General features: G+C 36.5%; 4 protein-coding genes across 4 annotated transcripts; all 4 read left to right on the top strand.

The window, feature by feature from the left end:
* Positions 1-1295: 1295 nt before the first annotated feature.
* Positions 1296-3284, top strand: LOC129805978 (zinc finger protein OZF-like). The gene has a single exon (XM_055854269.1). It carries the CDS (start codon positions 1395-1397, stop codon positions 2619-2621), a length of 1227 nt encoding a protein of 408 aa, XP_055710244.1. The 5' UTR covers positions 1296-1394; the 3' UTR covers positions 2622-3284.
* Positions 3285-3870: 586 nt separating this feature from the next.
* Positions 3871-6016, top strand: LOC129805945 (oocyte zinc finger protein XlCOF6-like). The gene has a single exon (XM_055854235.1). It carries the CDS (start codon positions 4070-4072, stop codon positions 5936-5938), a length of 1869 nt encoding a protein of 622 aa, XP_055710210.1. The 5' UTR covers positions 3871-4069; the 3' UTR covers positions 5939-6016.
* Positions 6017-8719: 2703 nt separating this feature from the next.
* LOC129805953 (zinc finger and BTB domain-containing protein 17-like) lies at positions 8720-10984 on the top strand. Its single transcript, XM_055854244.1, has one exon. It carries the CDS (start codon positions 8799-8801, stop codon positions 10497-10499), a length of 1701 nt encoding a protein of 566 aa, XP_055710219.1. The 5' UTR covers positions 8720-8798; the 3' UTR covers positions 10500-10984.
* Positions 10985-13302: 2318 nt separating this feature from the next.
* LOC129805955 (oocyte zinc finger protein XlCOF7.1-like) lies at positions 13303-15784 on the top strand. The gene has a single exon (XM_055854246.1). It carries the CDS (start codon positions 13496-13498, stop codon positions 15134-15136), a length of 1641 nt encoding a protein of 546 aa, XP_055710221.1. The 5' UTR covers positions 13303-13495; the 3' UTR covers positions 15137-15784.
* Positions 15785-16797: the final 1013 nt, after the last annotated feature.

Raw genomic sequence — 16797 nt, 5'->3', positions numbered from 1 at the left:
TTTTTTTGCTCTGACACAAAAGATACAGGGTTTTTGCAATAAGGTCCTCAATTATTCAAATTCTTCGGGCACACCAGGTCATTCAAAAAACCATAAGGAAATCAGAGATTGTGTTGAAAATTATGAGACTGAATTACTTAAAGAAGCCAGAAGATTTGTGATAGTATCCAGAATTGACGGAGGAAGCTTGAGTAAAATTTCTCCTTTCGCCATCGAGAGAGTGTTCAATAACTCTTTCGCGTCACACTTTTATTCAGCAGATGAATTCATGTAAAATTGAGTTTTTCCTAATGCTTTATGATCAAATATAATAGTTCAGAGAGGAAAAAAAATTTCCATTGCGTGAAAACTCGGAAAAACTCTGGGTCATATATGACCCTATTGTCCTCAAGGGAAGTGTACATACCATTTTCAAAATCTATATCACGGGCTTTTTAAGAGTCTCTTTTGCTTGAAGTTATTAATTTGGCCAAAACTATGGCAAACTGGATTGTCTTGATGAACACTGTACTCCTGGTTTTCAAGGAATCTTCCTGGTAATCCCTTGAACAGTCACTGTCAGAATATTTTGAGTGGTATTTGGCAAAAATAAACTTAATTGCACAATATGAGACGCTTACAGAATGCTCTAAAATATTGCAAAATATGTTATAATTCATCAGATATAAGATGAAATGTCCAGGAGCAAGATGTCCCTCCTGCATTTCACAAAGAAAAACAATGTCCCAATTACATTTCGCTACAGGTTTGGGACGAAAACACTGTTACCCTTGGGGACAATAGGGTCAAATATGACCCGGAAAATTCTACACGCTTTTCTGGAAAATTGAGAGTAGTTTATTATAACAAAATATGCAATATACAATCTTTGGATATTCTATTTTGTGTTTCTAAAGAACTTTTTGCTGAAAAAAATAAATTAATATAAAAAATTTTGAAAAAGAAAAGTCATTTCACAAAGTTCGAAATTAGTGATTTTTGATCTCAAATATTTTCTTTTCCTGAATATCTGGAGTCTTGGGAAAATTAGCCAAGAATCTTACATCCTTCTATTATGATGTCGTGCACAAGCCGATAGATTTCAATCAATGTAAATAGTTAAAAAAAAATGTTTTTCCCCGAGTCATATATGACCCTAATGACGCGAAAGAGTTTTATATCACTGTAAAAATGTTTTCATGTTTTTTTCTAGAAATTCTTGGAATAATTTTTCAAATATTTAAAAATACGTTATTACACTCTAATGGAGATTTTACAAAATCCTCTACAACACTTTCAAAAGCGATTTTTAGAAAAGGTTAGGTTATGAAAGTCTGTCATTTTAGAAAGTGAAGGCAGTTTGTCCTGAAAGCACTATAATATAAAAGTGATTGAATAAAAATTATCAAAGTGAAATGGATTACTTAAATATATCGAATAATTGCCGAGCGTGTCAAATCAAGACTCAGGAAGAATCTCAAATATTTATCTTTGCTACAAACAATCTCCCTAGCATCTACCAGGAAACCACATCCCTGGACATTCAAGAGAACGATGGACTACCCAAAGTTCTATGCTCTACATGCTACGATCGCCTCCTGGAAGCTTACAACTTCCGGAAGATGTGTTCCGCTGCAGTTTTGTACTTTCGAAAGATCCTGTCAATGGATGTTCCTGAGGAGAAATACACCCCACCAATGCATATAAAGACAGAGACAGATTTAGATGCACCTAGTTCTCCTCAATCAAGAGACCTAAACTGTCCTCTGGACAAAGAAGATTCTCTCAGTGGTATTTCCGATACGCTATCTATAGATGACAAGCTCCCGGAAATATTGAAGACAGATCCTGGTGATGATGCAACGTTGACGTCCAGTACGAACCAGGCAAAACAAGAAAAGACCGAAAAAGATCCGGAGCCTCAGAATCCGATATCACTAATTCTTCAGGAAAAGCAAGAAGACTGTGGAATTTGTGGAGCTAAGTTTGCAGCTGATGAGCTGGAGAGCCACATGAGCACTCATAAAAAAGACAATGTGTGGTGTTGCGAATTTTGTACCTATAGATCCCGTAAAAAGGATTGTTTGCAACAACATGTGGATGGAGCACATAATGGAAAGAACGATTTCTTTTGTCAGCATTGTGGAAGATGTTTTGTGAGTGCGATTGGCCTGAAACAACATATACGCCGCATCAAAGGTATTAAGAAGTTTAAATGCAAAATTTGTGGGATCAAAAAGATATCATCAACGGAGCTGAAAAATCATGAGAATATTCATGCGAGAGGTAGAATATTCTATTGCAAATTTTGTCCTCAAAAAACAACTTACAAGACACATATGAAGCAACACGTGAAGTCAGTTCATCAGCGAATCAGGAACTTCCATTGTCCGCACTGTGAAAAATCCTTTGGAACCTCAGATAGCCTTCAGAATCATTTGATGACGCACACTGGACAAAAGCCATATGCCTGCAACGAGTGTGGAAAGAGATTTATCCTAGTAGAACACCTCAGGAGTCACATGAAGACTCATATTAAGTCCGATTCTAAATCGAAGATCAAACAAACGTCCGAAACACAGTCTGCTGAGATGTCCGAGACAGAGTCTGCTAAGGAATCCAAATCAGAGTCCAAAACCTAAAATCGAAAGTCAGCCCCGTTAGCCCTTTTCGCCATGAAAGCACTTTATGGCAAGGGGGAAACAACTCGCGAGTCTAGAACATTTACCAACGTGGATATTGCGAATATCGGCATTTTTTCGTGAATATTGCGAATATTTCATAAATATCGTGAATATCGCGAATAATTCCTGAATATTGCGAATATCACGAATATTTCCTGAATATTGCGAATATTCCTTAATATTGCGAATATCGCGAATATTCCTGAATATTGCGAATATCGCAAATATTTCATGACTTTACTAGTGCTTACTTGAAACGGGTTTGGTTAAAATTTAAACACAAAATCAAATACAAACTTATTACAAGTTATGTATTGGTAATAATGAATATTTTTCAAAATTCGTGAATATCGCGAATATTTCATGAATATTGCGAATATCGCGAATATTCCTGAATATTGCGAATATCGCGAATATTTAGGAAAATATTCGAATATTTTCTTTTTCCCATATAAAATTGTGAATATTTTGTGAATATTGATTCTACGACATGAAATTTTGGTCAGTTGTTTGCCCCTTGCTTTATGGCCACCTAAGATAAAACAACTAATTTAAGGCATTTATAAATAAATAGTACTTCAAAACTCATAATATATTCTATTCTAGTATTCTAATGGGTTATTACGTCTCTTAATTATTTAAAATTCATTTAAAATAAATGGTGGAAAGTACTGAAACAAGCGTAAATGAAGGAAGCGCGTATTTTTCAATAAAATTCACTAAAATTCTTTATAAGTTGCATATGAAAAAATCAGCAACTATCGTTAAAATTCAAATTTATAAATATTGCCTTTGTAAAAACTTTGGTTGACTGCATCTCTCCATCCTCTCTTATTGTGAAATAAATTGTCCTGAAGTAACGTGGTGATTTTTTCTCTGCTAATTTTCTTCTTAAAAAACTTTTCCAATACTCTAATCCTCAATTCCTCATCTGGATGAAGTAGTTAAATTACAATAGTATCCCAGATTATACAGAAAACAGGAATATATTGCTTCAAAGTATCTTTATTCAACAATTCAGTTTTGTTTGGCAAAAATTTCACACCCTACGAGGCCATCATAGCTTAAGAGTGGCCAGAAGTACTGACTTTACCCTTTCTAAACCGTTTTCTGGCCAAAAAAGTTTTATATAAATATGGTTTTGTTGCAAGTTAGTTTTTCAGTTCTTCGAGCCTTCAACAGTTATTCGGAAATATTCAAAATAATCTCATCTTTTGCACTTGAATAAAGTTCTTGCAAAGTTTTACAAAACGCAAAAGTCCATAGGCAACTGTCAGAGAACATAAAATAAGTAAAAAGTAAAGTTATGTTACAGAAGTTAGAAAAAGAAGTCCTTTTATCGGAATTTACGAAATTTTCGCTTAATTCTAAAACTTGTTTATACTCGAGAGTTTTAATAATAAAAAATGGAGTACATTGATATAGCAGACAATTGCAGAACGTGTCAAATAAAGACTCAGGAAGAGTCTCAAAAGATATTCATCTTCAACACAATGAAGCTTCCGGATATCTTCAAAGAAACCACATCCCTGGACATTCATGAGAACGATGGACTACCCAAAGTACTATGCTCTACTTGCTACGATCGCCTCCTGGAAGCTTACAATTTCCGGAAAATGTGTTCCGCTGCAGTTCTGCACTTCCAGAAGATCCTGTCTATGGATGTTCCTGAGGAGAAATACACCCCACCTGAAGACCTAACGCCCGTAAAGGCAGTTCCGGATATTTTATCCTCATCTAACTCTTCTATGAAATACTTAAAATATCTTCCGGAAAAAGAAGATGCTTTAACTGACATTTCCGACACCCTGTCCATAGACGATAAACTTCCGGATGAACTTAAAACTGACCCTGATGATGTTATGGAAAGGGAAGAAAAACCCTCTGAACAAGTGAATGATATGGATAATTTGCAAGGGACAAACAGTCTTCCGGATAAGTCATACTACCCTCCAGATAAACACAACCCTTCCATAGAAGATCCTAAAAAACTACAGATGGAAAAGGGTGAGCAATTGCCTGAATCTCAGAAAAAGAAGAAGCCTAATATCCCAGGAGAGCCTACCAAGCTGGAGTGCGGTATCTGCAGTTCAAAATTCCGTTGGAAGGGCCGTTTGGAGATGCACATGAAGAAGGTGCACCTAGGATTGAATACAATTGCCAAAAAAGCAAAAACAAATAAGATCGAGAAAACAAAAAAATTAAAGAAAGAGATTTGGGACACATGCGAGTTGTGTCCCTATAAGACCAGAATACGTGGACATTTGAAGCGTCACATGAAAGGGGTTCACGAGAGATTGAGGGATGTCCGTTGTTCCCAATGTAACAGAGTTTTCACAACGGAAAGAGGTCTGAAGTTACATATGGTGTGTCATGAAGGTGGTAGAAATCACAAAGACTCCGGAACGAAGGAGAAAAAATTTACTTGTGAATTATGTCCCTATAAAACTGATTTAAGTGCAACTTTAAAGCGTCACGTGAAAGCAGTTCATCAGAAATTGAAGGATTTCCAATGTACGCGATGTGAGCGATCGTTTACGATGGAATCGAGCCTGAAGATACATATGATGCGTCATGAAGGTATTAAGAATTATGAATGCCCAATTTGTGGAGTCAAAAAAGTCGCAATATGTGAACTGAAGAGCCACATGTTCACTCACACGAAGGAAAAAACTCTGTCTTGTGAATTTTGTCCTTATAAATGCAATGCCCGTACGAATATGAGGCTGCACGTGAAGGCAGTTCATCAAAGAATAAAGGAACATCACTGTGCCATATGCAATAGCTCCTTTGGGGCAGCGAGAAGTTTGAAGTTGCACCTTATGACACATACTGGAGAAAAACCTCATGTCTGCAGCGAGTGTAATAAGAGCTTCCGCAGACTCAATCAACTGAACATACATATGAACATTCATACAAGAGAAAACATCTTTTCTTGTGAATCCTGTTCCTTCAAAACAATTTATCCTCGTACACTGAAGGCTCACGTGAGTGTAGTTCATAAGGGAGTGAAGAACTATCACTGTCCCCACTGTGAAAAATCCTTTGGGTCACCAGGAAATTTAAGAGTTCACGTAATGGCCCACATGGGAGAAAAGCCACATACTTGCAGTGAATGCGGGAAGAAATTTATAGAAAAAAGTGCCATGAAGAAACACATGAAGACTCATCTAAGGTCAGGAAGGTCAGGGACTAAATCCGCGTCTCAGAAGAAGATCAAAAAGGAGTCTAAACAAAATCCAGTATCAAATCCCGAATCTCAATCGAATTCCTAATAATTATTCTAAGTCTAGAATATTTCAATATTATTTTTTAGAATTTTTGTAAATAAATCATACAAAAGTCATTTAACAGTTTATCTGTTTTCCTTTGGTAAATGCGGAAGAACTAATCGAAAATCCGATTCATAGTTACTAATTGTTCAAGATGAACATGCACGTTCATACAAATAATTTTCAAATTAGGATTACTTTAGAAGTCCTTTTGAATAATCAAATCGACAGGTTATTCATCATATGTCCTTACGTCTTAACCCATTCAGTCAATGTACTAGAAATACTTGAGATAGAATATTCATATTTTGGGATTTTCCTACAGATTAATAGATGAATTTTTTTAAAAGAATTTTTTTTATCCATTATGGGGACGCGGGGAGCCGCCTTCAAATAAGCGCCTTAACGGTCACTGAATTTAAATTCTGTACATTAATTCATTTCAAACTCTGTAAATTTAATTTAGATAGAGTAACTTTCCAAGAAAACACATTGGCAACCAGAATTCAAATCATGAAAGAGCATGAAGGCCAATTTTAACAAATTCGACGGGTTGTTAAATTTTCCGTCCGCCATTTTGAGCAACATTTTTGCATAACTTTACGCGAAGCGACATAAAAACCACAAAATGTATTCCCATCTCTGTCGGGCTATTTTTTCCAAGTAATTGATGGACTAAAGTAACTAAAAATCAATTCCCGACAAAAATTCGAATATCAATTGCCTAGAAATTAATCATCTAAAAGCACTCAATTTGCGTATGATATATAATACCATGGTAAGGAATGGGTTAAAAAGGATACGAATAATTTAAACCCCAAATTTGGACAGTTGTGGCTACACCAAGACTACAAGGGTTTTCGTTACCTCTACTTTATAAGTTAATAACTTATCCTTAAAGGATTTAAGTACTAATTACATAATTTTTAGATACATTTACTACTAGGAATGTCATGTCATTCCAATTAGAGACGAATAGTTGAACCAATATACGGATTTTACTTTTGGTCATTTCACGAAGTATACAAAACAAACCTCACTTTTACGGCAAATATTAAAGAAACTAGAATGTTAAACAATCCTAAACTTTTATCATCCTTTACTAGCCGTTATTAGAAGCCGTACAAAAATACAGGCGAGAGTCAGTCCATACAGAGGACGAAATCCCCGGAATTTCTTAAAGATATCCCCGCCAGAGCAAGGGAATAGTCTGACTGGATTAGGACTAGTCTTTTCCTCTTGATTCGGCTTCTTAGCTGAGCAGGAGCCGTTTCACTAATATAGTCCTTGTGGAACTATTGACGCTTACACTTAACAGGTGATGATCCTCTCTTTGGGATTCGTAGGCTCGACATCCGCATTCTGAGCCTTCCCATGACACACTCTGAAGCAGGTCAGAGAGGCAACTTTAAGATTGCAATCGGGGAGGATTGCCAACGGCGAGGAGCGTATCGACAAGATCGCTACTTTACCGTTGTATAAAGGAAAAATCGTCTATACTATGAACTCCATAGAGTTGCTTACAATGGCCATTAAATGCTCACTGGCCTTTAATGTTGCCGTACACTAAGATTTGTCTATAGCTCGGCTTAATTCATTCCGGACCACAACATATCCAGCGAACGATTTTCAGTAAAACTCACTTTATTGTAAGTCTTAGTGGTCAAATATGATACTTTTGTAGAGAAAGAATTTTCTACGCCTCTGGGAAATTGGAAAACTCATGGGTACTCTCGTCCCCAAAAGAACGAAAAGGAGACAAACTTGAATTTTCCAAAATATTCAAAAATATCTAAGCTCAGGAGTTCATTAGGATCCTGCAAAAAATCCTAGATTTGGACATCCTTATAGTTTATAATCATCCATAAGAATCGGATTTTTATTGATTCTAAATAGTTCAAAAAAATCTTTTTTTCTTTCTGGCAATCCTCCAGTTCCATACATCGGCTTCTGTGTGCCAGAGGTAGTAAACACACAGTGCCATTTCTATATTGCGACAGACCAGCCATGACTGAACCAGTTGCAGTGAATGTGTATTTGTATCAGCAGATCTCTTTATGCCGAACTTGTTTCTGTACCAGGCTCTCTTGTTTATGCGGTTCATTGCCAATTAATTAGGCATTACTTTTTCATCCATTCACTGGACTAATTCGATACGGCTGCTGAAAAATCTGCAGGCTGCCTAGTTTCGAACCCGATACCTCACAGTCATAGAGCCGCTACTCTACCAACTGATCCACTGAGGCTCTCAGATGCCCTACTCTACAATTTACCTTGAAAATTTGTCATATGAGATTGTCATACTGTTACAAAATTCCCCTACAGGCCAATGAATCATCGGGGGTTCCGTTAATGGAAGTCAGCGAACCTAACTCTAGCAGCAATAATGGAGAAAGCTCAGGTAGCAGCTTCTTTAAAACTTCTGCTCTACTGAATCCTGGTTGAAGTGAGTAGTGACCTGATCCGGAACCCACTCCAAAGTAAACATTTCCGGCCTCAAAGTGATTTTCATATTCATGCTAATTTGACACCTAATGAAGAGGACAACAATTCTAGAAACGATGCAGAACAAGGTTAAAGCAAAGAAAATCGAAAACGAACTATTTTTTCCGTACAATGTAAAGGTGTAAGTTTAACAACTCATCTCAGATAGAAATTCTTTCAAAAACTGCACCCTGCTGAAGAGTTTGCAAAACATTTTACATAATACAAAATGCAGTATAAAAAAAAACAAACTGTCCAAAAAGTTAGGTTATGATGACTCCCGGTGTCTTATTAGTCGCAGTCTTAGTTTTCATTATAAGAAGTGATACAAATAAACTGAATCATTATTAATATTAACTTAGTAGTGATATAAAGTGAAATGGAGTGTCTTGATATAGCAAACAATTGCCGGGCATGCCAAGATAAGACGCAGGAAGAGTCTCAAAGAATATTCATCTTTAACACAGTGAAGCTCCCAGATATCTTCAAAGAAACCACATCCCTGGACATTCATGAGAACGATGGACTACCTAAAGTACTTTGCACAGCTTGCTACGATCGCCTCCTGGAAGCTTACAACTTCCGGAAAATGTGTTCCGCTGCTGTTCTGTACTTCCAAAAGATCCTGTCAATGAATGTTCCGGAAGAGAAATGCACCCCATCTGAAAATCTAACTGATGTTCATTTGAGAGATACAACGCAGATGAATATAAAGACAGAACCAGTTTCAGATCTAAACGATCCAAGCTTCCCACCGGATAGCCCGGATAGAGGCGAATCTCCCAGTAACCTTTCCGATACAATATCGATAGATGATAAACTCCCAGAAAACTTGAAGATAGATCCGGACGACGCTTCTTTGATCCTCAGAGAGACAAACAAAAAGCAAGAGGATTCCCCTGTGAAGATAAGAACTCCAATTCTCGAGGACGACCAGAATAACCTAGTCTGGTGTGCCCTCTGCAACTCGAAGTTCCGTAAAAAATTTTCACTGGAGATGCACATGAGAGTGAAGCATCTAGGATTGAAAGCTTGTGAGTGCGAAATTTGTGGAAAACAGTTTACTTTTCCTGGCTTAAAGTATCACATGAATACCAAGCACAACAAAAGAGAGCAGTTTCCATGCCCGGAATCAAAATGCAGAAGGCAATTTAAAACCGCATTAGGTCTTAGTAATCACATGAAGAAAATACATAATCTGAAGATTTCTATAGTTCCCATAAAGAAAAAAGTGGAAGATGAGGTCCGTAGGAATGAATTTGAGACATCCTCCTCCTTCAGAACCGACAATTTAACTAAAAAAGCTGCAACTCCTCTTTCCAAGGAGATTTCAGTGCAATCCAGTACGCAGAATAATCCAAGCACAAGTGACGAAGATAATAAAAAAGACCTATGCCCAATTTGTGGGGTAAAGAGAGTAACAACTATGGGGATGAAAAACCACGTGAAGACTCACAAGAAAGATAGAATGTGGTATTGCGTCTATTGTCCTTACAAATGCCATAAAAGAACGAGATTAACTAGCCACACAAAAACAATTCATAAAGGAATAAAAGAATTCCAATGCTCGCATTGTGAGTTGTCTTTCACAACGAAAAAGGCTGTGGAAGAACACTTGTTGCGTCGCAAAGGCATAAAGAATTTTCAGTGCACTTTCTGTGGACTCAAGACGGTCACAGACAAAGAGTTAAAGATCCACGTAAACACTCATACGAAGGAAAAAATGTGGTATTGCGAACATTGTCCTCATAAAACAGCAGCTAAGAAAAGTTTGGCAAGGCACGTAAGGATAGTTCATCAAGGAATCAGGAATCATCACTGTCCTCAGTGTCACAAATCCTATGGATCCACCTCAAGCTTGAAAAATCATATAATGATCCACACAGGAGAACGTCCATATGCCTGTGATGAATGTGGCAGGAAATTTAAACGAAAGGACATCCTCACAGGTCACATGAAAACTCATCAACCTAAAACCAAGAGAACAAAAAAGTCCAGAACGAAGTCTAGAGGGAAATCCAAAATCAAGTCCAAACCCGAATCTAAAACTAACGTCCAAAGTCAAAAAGTGAAGTTATAATCTAAGTTCTAAGTCTAAGTTATACGGGCTTCAGACCTAAGTCATATGGTCATATGGCTTACTGCTCTAATTTCTTATCAATCATTCTTATTTTTCATGTTAGGAAGTGAATGATGCGGTTGGTTGTGCAAGACTAAATTTTTATTCAATTGTCAATATATTAATTAGCGAATGAGGGAAATTGGAGTAAGGAATGGAGTGGGAAAAAGGTGGAACTGGAATATAAGAAGAAAGTTGCAAGGGCTTTGCAACATTTTCCTCCCCATATAGGGAGTTTCCGAAGGAAACAAATGTTAAAGTTGTGGAAATCGATTGGAAATCGAAGTGTAGTGGGTGGGATAGAATACAATACAAAAGTTGGTTAGTCTTACAAATTTTACAGTACATTGGCTTTATAAATTGAAGTTAAATTTACCCAAATCGATATTCAAAATTCCTGTTTATAGTCATTCATAATTAACCCTTTGTTCAAGGATAAATATGGATACACAGGATACACAACATTCAAATATTTTAAGAAATTCTTCAATGTTCATTAAAGCCCACTTCAAGCACATGTTAATTGTTACTCTGAAAAAAAATGTCTTGTTAAAGGAACACATGGATTTTGTTTAAATTTTGTCAAAAGGATGTTATTTACCAATTTGACAAAACTTTTTCTCGCATTTTACATGGAAAAACACCCTTTTGACAAACTTTTAACAAGATCCAGTTGACCGCCGATTTGACAAAACTTTTCCATATTCTGTATGGAAGAACATCCTTTTTACAAACTTGTCTTGTTAATTTAACAAAACATTTTTTCAGAGTAGGGACTTTATCCTCAAAATTTACAGCGAATCTCGATACATCCTGTGAGGAAACTATCATCAAACAAGTCCTTTAGAATAACAAGGCGGAAAATCTTCGTCTTCCTTCTCAGAATTTTGATAGGATCCATTGAAAGACTGAACTATTAGAATAGAATATTGAGTATTGCTGAGTGATTGCAATGCCCAAGGATGGGGCATGTTATTTCCCTTACTAAAAGGACCAAAGGAAGGGGAGTAGTCTCAATGTACTTTCTATATCCTTCTTAACTAATAGGACAATAGAGTCTCGTCCTTTAAGGACTCATAGTTTCCTTAATATATCAAAATCACTTTGTGCAATTTGCTCTTAACACTAAACCTACCAAGACCCGGTCAAATTGACCGGTTTAAAATTAACACATTTAAACGTTACAATGTCACTATCAAACTTTATGAATTTCTTAAAATATGTATATAAAATATATATTTCAATGTTTATATTTTATTTTTTTGTTCTTTTCCCAAGACAAATTTGTTGAGTATCCTTAAAAACCTCTGAATTTATCGATATTTGACTTGAAACTTCAAGGACTTCTAGAATAAATCCTGGAATAAAATTTGTGTCAGAGTATTTCTAGGACTTTTAAATTCCAAGGATTCATCCATAAAATCCTAATCATCTTTACAATTTAGCTAATATTAATGAAAAAGGTTATGATGCTTTCCAAATCATAAGAGCAAAATTGTACATTTTTAAGGCTAAATTTAACACATTTACAAAGGTAAATTGGGACTTTGACCTATGGCAAACTATTTTTGAACTATTCAGGAATATGTTTGCTAAATCAAAATTATAAAATAATCAATAGTTTAAGAACTATTGAAGAATAAAAATATATTAATTTCCTATCAATAATTGGGTCACCCGGCAATGGTGAAAAGAGACACCGGGAAATGAAAACAAAAGCATGCAGTCAGCAAAAATTTAGTAAATAAGAAAATTAGGGTAAGTGTGCCAAATTTCGGCATAGTTGCATGCAAGCGTCGAAGTCTCAAGTTTGAAATGCAATATTTTAAATACAAATTGATTTTTTTTATTCTTTCTTCTGAAAGAGTGTTGCTTGATTTACTCTAAAATCATCCTTAATACATTTTAAAATGAATAAAAATATAGACATAGCTTTGGTGCCCTATTTCGGCCACCTTCATTCTCATAGTACTTTGCCCTTCAGAAATTCTTCAAATATCTTTTTTACGTCATCTCGTTTGTCGAAGCTACATTTTTTGTTATTCTTTTGCATTTTATAATCTCTAGAGTATGCAAAATCTAAAAGTTCATGGAAATTCGAGGAACAAAAAAGGTGGCCGAAATTGCAAGCTAGCCGGAATTTGGCACACTTTCCCTATGTCATTAAAATTGCAAATTTCGGTTTGGGTCATATTTTGATATTGAATGCTTGAAGTGGGATATCAAAATTTGTATAAAAGCTTTAAAATTTTTCCTAATAAATCAGACTGAAGCCAGCAATCAACAAGGTGTTTCACTACCGCCAGGGAGAGTCGGCTTTCAGCGAGATTCTTAGTAAATTTTCTGCTGAGATCCTGCATTGAGGCTTCTCATAGCCGAGTTGCGTGCAGATTTTTCTGCCCTTCCCCAGAGAGGCAACTGATTGTTGCCTATAACAGGTGGCATTTCTGCCTTGATACCTGAGGCCTTTTGGCCAACCATTTTAGAGGCTGTCGAAGGACGCCGGGGACAACTCAACCAGGATCCGCAGACTAGGAAGCTCCTGGAGCCACTCGAAGAGCAGGGAATTGTTGCTACATCTCTTGTGATGTCCAGCTGCGAAGCCAAGCCAAATGCATCCAAAGTCTAAACACAGATTCTTCAAATATTAAAATCTTGCAAAATTCTGTTATTACACTCTTATGAAGATTTTGCAAAACTCTTTACATAACGTCTTTCAATATTCAAAATTACATAGGTTTAAAAAAAGTTGGGTTAAGAGACCTAGTCATTTTAGATGTCACAATAAGTCCACAAGTTCAGTATAAATTATTTTAAAAATTAAGCTAAAAATATTATAGTGCTAACGTTTGACAATATTCTTTATTTACGACTCGAGTACAATTGATTGACTTATTGCTAATTACACATTCACAATGCAAAGTGAGTAGTTATTGATGGAAAGCTAGTAAAGTAACATGGATTACTCAAATATAGCAGATAGCTGCCGAGCGTGTCAAATTAAGACACAGGAAAACGCTCAGAAGATATTCATCTTTAACACAATGAAGCTTCCGGACATCTTCAAGGAAACCACATCCCTGGACATTCAAGAGAACGATGGACTACCCAAAGTACTTTGCTCTGCCTGCTACGATCGCCTCCTGGAAGCTTACAACTTCCGGAAAATGTGTTCTGCTGCAGTTCTGCACTTCCAGAAGATCCTGTCAATGGATGTTCCGGAGGAGAAATACACCCCATCTGAAAATCTAAGCGATGTTCCTTTGACGGACATAAAACTGACGGATATAAAGACAGAGCCAGATTTAGATGTGCCTAGTTTTCCTCAATCAAGTGACCTAAACTGCCTTCCGGAGAAGGAAGATTCTGACAGTGATATTTCCGATACGCTATCCATAGATGACAAGCTCCCGGAAATACTAAAGACGGACCCTGATGATGATGCGTCCTTGATCTCCATAAAGACCGAGGAGCAAGAGCAACTTCCTGTTCTCCAGGACGAACGTAACAGCCTGGTGTGGTGCGATTACTGCAATTCAAAATTTTTTGAGAAGTCGCTTCTAGAGATGCACATGAGGGAGAAACATCTGGGATTGAAATCTTTGGAATGTAAAATTTGTGGGAAAAAAATCACTAAAAACACCTTAGCTAATCACATGGCTACGCACAGCAAAATTAAGCTCTTCTATTGCCCGGAATCACAATGTAATTGTGAAAAGTACTTTGACACTAAGTCTAGCCTGTATCATCATATGAAGACAACACATGGCCTGATGTATTCTAAACTTTCTATGATCCACCTCAAAACCGTCAATACAAAACGAGTTCCGGAAGCTAATGAGCATCAGAAAGACAATAACCAAAACGTCTGTGCAATTTGTGGAGTTAAGAATATTACATCTGATGAGCTGAAGAGTCACATTCACATGAATACTCACAAGAAAGAGAATATGTGGTGTTGCGATTTATGTACGTACAAATCCCGTAGAAGAAATTGTTTGATACACCATGTAAAGTCAGTTCATCATGGGGTAAAGGATTTTCATTGTCTATACTGTGAGAAATCTTTTGTAACAGAAAAGGGTCTGAAACACCATATACTTATCCACGAAGGTATTATGATGTATAAATGCAAATTTTGTGGGATAAAGAAAGTATCGAAGTCAGAAGTGATACGACATGAGAAAGTTCACACGAAAGAAAAAGTACTTTCACGTGAAAAATCTCCTAAAAAAACACCTAAAAAATCTCCTAAAAAATCTCCAAAAAAATCTCCAAAAAAATCTCCTAAAAAATCATCTTGTAAAAAAAATAAGAAGCAACCCGTGAAGACAGTTCGTCGAGGAGTGACGGTTTTTCAGTGTCAGTACTGTCAGAAATGTTTCGTGACACCCGAAGGTCTGAATAACCATATACTCAACCACAAAGGTCTTACGAAGTATAAATGTACATTTTGTGGAATCAAGAGAATATCGCTAACGGCAATCAAAAAGCATGAGAGTATTCACAAGAAGGAAAAAATATCAGAACAGAAAGATAGCATTAGCAGGCATGAGAGTACTCATACGAAAGACAAGAATTTTATCCCCATAAATTAACTTGTATAAGAAATATGAGGGATCACGTGAAAGTAGTTCATCAGGAAGTCAGTAACTTCATATGAAAGCGTTTGCACGATAAGATTGTTCCCAAGAATAATGCTTTAAAAATGAAGTCTACATATAGAGTAAGTGTGCCAAATTCCGGCCAGCTTGCAATTTCGGCCACCTTTTTTGTTCCTTGAATTTCCGTGAATTTTTAGTTTTTACATACTCTAGAGATTATACAATGCAAAAGAATAACAAAAATGTGGCTTCGACAAACGAGATGACGAGAAAAAGACATTGGAAAAATTCCCGAAGGCCAAGGAACTATGAGAATGAAGGTGTCCGAAATAGGGCACCAAAGCTATGCCTACATTTTTATTCATTTTAAAATGTATTAAAAATGATTTTAGAGTAAATAAAGACGATAAACTGTCTACAAGGTTCTAAGCAACACTCCTTAAGTAAAAGGAATAAAAAAAATCAATTTCTATTAAAGATATTACATTTCAAACTTGAGACTTTGGCGCTTGCATGCAACTATGCCGAAATTTGGCACACTTACCCTAATATTAAAAAAAAGAAAAATACTTTTTGAAACTTTAATTCATTGTAGTTTTATTAGATATATTAATTTTTTATTCAAGTATTTGATTTGCGAAATCTCGAATCTTCTTCTTGAGTCCTCCCATCAAGGTCTGTACAAGATCCCCGCGGTTCTTGGTTGTTTCATTCCATTTTTTCTTGAGTCCTCGATGTTCTCGACGCGTTTAGCTTTCTTCTTCAGATCGTATTTGATAATAGCCCAATATGTTTCAAGTTTCAACTGGACGGAGATTTGGAGTATTTGGCGGATTCATCTCCTTGGGTACATAACGAACGTCGTTTTCCTCGTACCATTCTTTGGTTGCTTTTGAGTAATGACACTGAAGCTGAAGCGGCGTAGTGCTGCCTACAGAAGATGGAAGCGTAGTGGTCTTCATGTGGATCGCTTAACATTCATTAAATTTCGTAACAGTGCAGTGTTGTTACTATGATTCATAGCGCAAAGGAATCCTACTACTTAAGTTCCTTGGATGCCAGTCTTCCCTCTAATATTTTCTGGAGTAATATAAGGAGAGCACTCGATCTATGATGCAAGTGTCCCGGGTTCAAATCCCCTTTAGATCTCCAGGAATTTTTCTGGCGTTAAAGGTGTTCAAATTGCATCCAGTGAGCTTCACTGTACTTGATTCAACGGGCATGGGACTGACAACCTCGTCCCGTACAAGTAAAGCGTTTATCAGCGCTACAAGAAAGCGTACAAGAAAGAGCGTTTGTCAGAATGATCCTTCCTGTCATACGTCCTGTATTGATTGATGCCTTCAATATTTAATTCCTTGAGCAACTTACGATTTACTTAAACTCTGAGAGACTACTTGTTGATCTTCAGTCAGGATTGTCACTTGGCAATCGTATATTTATTGTGCTAATACTTTTTGATATTCTAAGGCTTTTGATAGCATTCCTTATGATTTACTCTGTTTCAAACTTTATAGGTTTTTTAATTTCTCCTCTTCTGCTGTTAACTTGATTAAATCATACCTTGAGGGTCGATCTCAGAGGGTCAAGATTGGCAATAGACTTTCTGAGCCCGCAAGTCTGCACAGTGGTGTGGCTCATGGTTCTTTACTTGG

The sequence above is a fragment of the Phlebotomus papatasi genome, chromosome 3 (genome assembly GCF_024763615.1).
Source record: "Phlebotomus papatasi isolate M1 chromosome 3, Ppap_2.1, whole genome shotgun sequence".
NCBI classification, from domain to species: domain Eukaryota; kingdom Metazoa; phylum Arthropoda; class Insecta; order Diptera; family Psychodidae; genus Phlebotomus; species Phlebotomus papatasi.
The sequence above is the reverse complement of the archived record's forward strand: the minus strand, read 5'-3'. Positions and strand labels throughout refer to the sequence as shown.

Excerpts from the sequence above, each read along its gene's own strand:
- LOC129805978 (XM_055854269.1), top strand. The coding sequence starts at position 1,395 with ATGGATTACTTAAATATATCGAATAATTGCCGAGCGTGTCAAATCAAG.
- LOC129805953 (XM_055854244.1), top strand. The coding sequence starts at position 8,799 with ATGGAGTGTCTTGATATAGCAAACAATTGCCGGGCATGCCAAGATAAG.
- LOC129805945 (XM_055854235.1), top strand. The coding sequence starts at position 4,070 with ATGGAGTACATTGATATAGCAGACAATTGCAGAACGTGTCAAATAAAG.
- LOC129805955 (XM_055854246.1), top strand. The coding sequence starts at position 13,496 with ATGGATTACTCAAATATAGCAGATAGCTGCCGAGCGTGTCAAATTAAG.